Source organism: Thermobia domestica, chromosome 3 (assembly GCF_964235325.1).
Source record: "Thermobia domestica chromosome 3, izTheDome1.hap1.1, whole genome shotgun sequence".
NCBI lineage: Eukaryota > Metazoa > Arthropoda > Insecta > Zygentoma > Lepismatidae > Thermobia > Thermobia domestica.
In genome coordinates this window covers 62,887,057-62,893,930 of record NC_137456.1, presented here as the reverse complement: position 1 = coordinate 62,893,930, position 6,874 = coordinate 62,887,057, and the positions used below count along the sequence as shown (strand labels likewise).

The 6,874-nt window shown below is 34.7% G+C and overlaps 1 protein-coding gene across 1 annotated transcript in view; it reads left to right on the top strand.

The window, feature by feature from the left end:
- The first annotated feature begins 765 nt into the window (after nucleotides 1–765).
- LOC145681441 (uncharacterized) overlaps nucleotides 766–6,874 on the top strand; it is a 115,685-nt gene continuing 109,576 nt past the window's right edge. Inside the window, exon 1 of the mRNA XM_081753086.1 lies at nucleotides 766–944. Coding sequence (XP_081609212.1) covers nucleotides 896–944 — 49 coding nt within the window. The 5' untranslated portion in view covers nucleotides 766–895. The remainder of the gene's footprint in view (nucleotides 945–6,874) is intronic.

Genomic DNA, 6,874 nt, shown 5'->3' with positions numbered 1-6,874 from the left:
GCAGATGGGAGGACAATATTAAGATGGATCTCGCAGAGATTGGAATACAAAGTAGAAACTGGATGCAGTTAGCTAAGGATAGAAGTCAATGGAGAATTTTTGTGAACGCGACATTGAACCTCCGGGTTCCATAGGCCATAGAGTTAGTTAGTTAAGAATAAATTTCATCTTCCTCTAAACTGGGCTAAATAATGTAAAATCACTACTTGAATACGATTTTTTAAGCCACTAGCCACTATTTTTTTAAGCAAGCAATACCTTATTTATAATAATTATTTTTGTGTGTATATAAAGTAAATCTATACGAAGAGAATCGTGAGTGGAGTTTCGGTTGTTATACATTCTTTTTTAGTTTGCAATATAACAAATTTAAACCGTACAATTACCAATTTTAGTAGTCTTAAAGTAAACCTGCACAGATAAATTTTGTAACTCATTCAATGTGAAGTAATATATTTTACTTATAAAATTCAAATTTATTACCCTACTTTTAATCGTCACGAATGCAAAGTATTGAGAACAGATAATGAAGAATCCAAGTAACAAGAAACTAAGGATTTATTTAAAAAAAAAAAAAGATTAATATGAATATACTGGGAGAAAAGTGTTTCAAAAAACGATGCAGAACCAATAAGTGTCAAGAACAAAAACAAAGTCAATGCTAAATAAACTGTGATTGCAATTCTGAAAAGGATATCAGATCTCATATATAAAACGCTTATTTATATATGTATATATATGATAATGTTTAAAATGCTTCAAATGTTGTAAAAATATCTGTAAATGTGATTGTTTCTAAGGAAAAAAAGTGAACTGTTTACAAGTACACCAACTGTACTCTCAAGTTGAAAAAAAAAAAAAATCAAACGAAATTTTGAATTCATTTATCAAACTGATGGAAATTCCGAATACTACGTTTATTGCATTCTCAATCTTTGTAGCGTGTAAGTACACTAAACTATCATAATAAATATCGAATTATTACACTTTTCTGTAGATACAATTGAATTTTTCTTTTCTCTGAATATAAACTTGAATATGAGTATTAGCGAGATTGGGTTCCAATAGTTGCAGCAGATCGAAAATAACTGGATAGATCTGAAAGACAATACAAACATAATTTAAGGAAATTTTTGTGCTGTATCGCTGAATCACACGAAAATTTAAAAATTGGCATAAGTGCCATATCGCCGGACCAATTTGAAAATCGAAAAAAGTACGAAAATGTACTACATTCGGATATATTTCGTTCGATTACATTAAGTTACGTTAGATACATTATATTTGGCGTGCAGTATTACTATACGGATCCATAGTATAAGTAGTAGTAGTAGTAGTAATAGTTGTTGTTGTTGTAGGAATGGGTTAGAAGCCCCGCAGGGGTTGGTTGGGTTCTGTTTTCGACATGAAATGGGTAAATTAAAGACTTGCCCAAATTTTTCTGTACATTTTACAACAAATAGATCCGTTTAGTAAAACAAGTGTACCTCTCCGCGAAATAGTCCATCCGCCTCCACATACAGAGACTCTTAAAACATCTAAAACAACCAAAAATACAACCACTTTCTTAACTTTCACTATTCCCCTTACTTGACTTTCACTCATTCTTCCTTACAAACTTCAATAAATTCTCCAATTGACCCGGCAAATTTTCTAAAATTGGGTTACTGACGTACTAAATTGGGTTATACTAGATTAGGTTAGGTTATATTAGGTTGAGTTAGGTTAGAGAGTTAATACTAATTGCGGGGGGATAGGTAAATAAATAGAGAAATGAGTTGTTGGTAGTGAAACGTAATTAATGTGTGGGTAATATATGAAGTAAATGGAATGGAAATATAGTGTGTGCAATGGAGAAACAACATTGAAACAAGAGAATATAGTGCACATCTTTTTGAAAGGCATTGCCGGTCTATACAAACCATGAAGGCAAATAGAACGTAACCTGACCTAACATAACCTAACCTAAATTAGGCTATGATTCTGAAAAAAGTGTGAATTTTTAGGGAAAAAAATTCTGCCTCCTCCTGTAATTAGAATTTATTCTACATTAGATTCTGAGCTAGAAGTCACTTCGGTTAGGTTAGGTAACGATATGTCACAACCTTGATATGTACGCACCATTTTCACACTATCTTTCCCGTCACTACAATGTCGTTTGTTGCCGATAATAATTGACAATTTTGTATCTTGTTGGAATAAATTGCTATTTATTTATGTTCTGTATATATATAACCAGATTGTATATATTGTTATTTGTCTTTTCCTAGCGATGATCACATATTCTTTACGCGGATACTACTTATAAAGATTTGTAAAAAAAAAAAAAAAAAAAAAAAATCTTCCAGTACACGCAGACTTCCTGAGCATTTTACACAAACATTCTACTTTATAAGGGAACTTATATTTTCAAATTAAAGTTTGAAACATCAAAGGTGAAATATACATTGACGGAAAAGATTCTAGAAGATGGAATGAAGTTACTTAAACAAATTACTCATATGCCGTTTAATTTCAAATATTTAGTCTACTTAATTGTAATTTATTACTATAATTATCATTGTCTAAGAACTGTGGTGTTGAAGTGATGTACAGAATTGATTATGCCACATTGTCAACTAGTCAATGTTAGTAGACAATACAATTATTGGAAATCAAACGTGAATAATTATGCGATCTGGATAGCTTATCAACTCACAGTTTAATAGCACTACATATTAAGACATTTTTAGTGTTATATGTGAAACAAACAAAGGTTTGCACTGTTTTTACCTTAGATTGAAAGTTATCCTTTCTGGTAATTGTATAAATAAACTGGTGTATCATGATTTAATATATATGTATAAACAGTATAAACATTAGGAAAAGAATATGTTTTTCACTCTTAAAATTTTATGAGCCACACACTTGGAACTTGCAGGCTGAACACTTCAATCTCGTCCCAATTAAGTTAATGAGCTACAGATTGAATTTTGTTGTCTATTGTGCAATCACTCGGTGCTGAAGAGATTATTACAGTCGTTACCATCAACGACCGAGTTGATAGTGTTATGTGTATTTTATTGTCGACCCTCAATTCGTGATTAAATTTTATGAAGACAATTTCTGTTTTCCGTAAAATACACATTTCATCAAAACGTGATAGCACATAACGCTACATATTGCTGTTAATTGTAATTGGCTCTCGCATGACAAGGGTAGCTTATGGTCATTTCAAAAGTTTGGATTAATCCATTTGTACAGGAGTGACAGAATCATAGATTATATTTTAAGGTCAATTCTGTGCAAATTAATATAGGGTGTTCATAAAAGAATGACGAGATTTATAAATGATTATGACGTTATTTACTATCTTACGAGGACATAGTTTGGAACATTCACCTTCCGATCTTTAGAGGAACGTGCAGGGGTTCCTCAATTGTGATTTTCCATAGCACTATACTGGTTATGCCTTACGTTATAATGCAATTTTCTTCCGAAACCATCAAATTTGCTGCGGGACTCTGAAGGAACAGGATATACATCTAAAACTAAATTGAAAAAATAATGGTTTCGTGTTGATACATAAATAAGCAACAACCAGTTCATATGCTATAGACGGAAACAAAACTATAATAAATTGAAAGCGAAAGCGCATGTAATTATAATGAGTAACTTTGAGTGCTATTGTGGAGAGGAACAGGAAGGTACAAAACTATAGACGGTAAACTTGCTTTAGGGCAGACTTTCTCAACTTATTTCACATCACGCTTTCTTCCCTTGTTATCGCATCCTCTTACCTGCGACACTCCATAAGTAATTTCTAGTAAGCTTTTTGAGTAAGCTTTGGGGTAAGCCTTATTGCTGCTTAGTTTCATATGTGTATAACCCTTATATAGAGATAATAACAGACAATATAGAGATAATAAGTATGGAAATCAAAATATGTCTATCAAAATAACTAACTCTATGGCCTATGAAACCCGGAGGTTCAATGCCGCGTTCACAAAAGCTCTCCACTGCCTTCTATCCTTAGCCAACTGGATCCAGTTTCTACTTTGTATTCCTATTTCTGCGACATCCATCTTAATATTGTCCTCCCATCTGCGTCTAGGTCTTTCTAATGGTCGTTTTCCGATTGGACTTTCAAAGCGTTCCCACCCTCTTTCATCCTGGCTACATGACCTATCCACCTGAGCTTACAAGCCGCGGTGGCTCAGTGGTAGAGTGTTCACCTCTGGTGCTTGGGGTTCCGGGTTCGATCTCAGCCCCCGACAAGTGAACAATATGGTGGACAAACACCGTGTTTGTGGGTTTCCTCGGATTTCTCCCGTTTCCTCCCACTTTCTTCATTCCACCATTTCATTCGTTACTCATCATCACCGTCTCCTTTAGCCTAACCGGCATAAACGTGGGACGTGAAACTCAAAGATTTCATTTCATTTTTATCCACCTGAGCCTCCTAGATTTGATGACCCTAACAATGTTTGATAAACCGTATAAATTATGAAGTTCCTCGTTATGAAGTTTCCGCCTTTCCCCATTCCCGTTCCTCTTGGTTTCGAATATTCGTCTCAGGATCTTGTTCTCAAAAACTTTCAGTTTTCGTTCTTCCCTCAGAGTAAGCGACCATGTTTTGCAACCATACAGAACAACAGGTATGATTATCGTTTTATATATTTTAACACTTTCAGCCCCATGTGTATCTTTTTGATACACAGTGAGGGTTTACTGATGGATCACGTGTATCAAATAGATACACATTGGCTGACAATGTTCATAGCAAACTGTAGTCTGGTCCCGGGGTGAAATTTACTCAAACAGGGTTGGGGCTGAAAGTGTTAAGCTTCAAATTCCTCGATAGAATTTGCGACGATAAGAGATTTTGAACTGAATAATAACACGAATTCCCTGTCTATCAAAATAAAAAAAATAAAATCGTAGATCCAGCACAGTTTTCTTGGAAATGTGATTGCGATGAAACTAATGAAAATTCGAAAATAAGGCTGGCGGCACATCGACCAGTTGTGGCTGGAGAGGATACGGCGAGAGAGGCCTAAGTGCATTGACCGGGTATTTGAATCACAACGTTAGAGACACCTTTGTTTAACACGTGTTCGAGTAAATATCCGGTACAAGGCTTTGTTGCATTGCTTACAGTACTGACCTCGGCTCGGCTGTGTCCTGTCCTCTGGACAATGTACGGCCGACCTAACTATATGCTCATTTGTAGCTAAGTATTAACGCGCGTGTTTTCTGTGCTTTGTCGGATTGACTTCTTAGGGGGGGGGGTGACTCGGATACAAATCGGAGTAGTAGTTCGGAGTCTACCCTGAGCAATAAGTTTCCTTTTATATTGTCTCGATGCGAAAAAGGACGTTAAACTACAATCAATCAAGTTTGGAAATAACTAGTTTATTTGAGTGTGATCGTTGTATAAAAGGTTCACAATAATAGACTTTTCAAGTACTATAACTGTTGAAAACGAAATCTTTAAGCCCTTGTGTTCCAGGTGTCATTTTCCTATGTGCATGCTGTAACACTGGTTTCATTTACTGTTAAAAGACAGTCTAGACCAGTGGTTCTCAAACTTGTTGTTACCGCGACCCACATTAAATAATAAAAAGTATTTTGTGGCCCACCTACTTTTATTCAAATACACATTCACATCCTACGTAATGGTATATTTCAAAGCAATTAGATTTTGTAAATCATATCTCTAATTCCAGTTCGTTCAATAACAGTTCGTATGAGTAATTAACATGTAATTTAATTGGGGATGTTATGAACACTCCGAGCGACCACGAATGCTACAAAGTAGAGGACGATGCTTAAGTTTTAATAAATCAAAATTTAGTTGGTTTCTTTTATGTCTATCGTAAGTATCTCATTTTCAAACTAAATTGTAATGTAAATTTATAAATAGCTTCCCTCTTGGTACGAAAATATCAGTCAGTGACGATCGAGCAAGTGTAATTAATATAAATTTCTTTCTTAATAACTATATCATATGAAATTGTAGGCGTGCACAGAAATGGCTAAAGTGTTTCCATAGAAAGGTAACATGGAGTTAACACTACTCCCAACCAATGCTCTACCCCGTGACAGATTTTGACTCACCCACTCTCTTGCCCAGCATTTCTACTGCCCAGCACCTCTCTTGTCTAGCAAGCTTAGATGCAAGATGGGTACTAGGCGTGTCCAAATCGATAAGGACTATCATTACCTACGTCCATTATAGTATATTACAACTTTAACAATTTCCCTATTACTTAATTAGTACAAACAATCGTATATGTAACTATTGACATTGCTATGCAGTAGATTATTTTTTTTTTAATTTTACTTTTTTATTTTATTTTATTTATTTATTTATTTTACCTGAACAAGCAAAACATAATACGAGCTAGCTTGATGGAGAACCCTGCTCGTTTGGATTATTTATTCATTCCGTTAATTGCTTGACGTTAGTGGAATTAAAAATTTAATGTCGTAAATGTTATCCTCTTTCCTGTTTTATTCATTTTAAATTACAAGCTCATTTTATAAGGTTTGCTTGATTCACATATAGACTAGATGATATTATGCTTTTGAAATGTCGCGTTGTACGGTACCAGGGAGTTTTGTTTTTACTTCTAAATCAAAACTCTCTCTTCAGAAAAAATTGTTTTAAGAAGTGAAAGTATCACCAGTGTCATATCAGGAAAATTGTCGAAGTTAAAATAAACGGTACGAGCCAACACACTAAGCTTTAACGCCAGGGACAAACTCGGCTTGATTCGTCTTGTGTATATAGTGTTTTATTTCTTGGCAACTACAGGTCAAATCTGACTGAAATTTAGTGAACACGTAGACCATAGTCCAAGACAGCGTTTCTCAACCGCTGTGTCGCGAG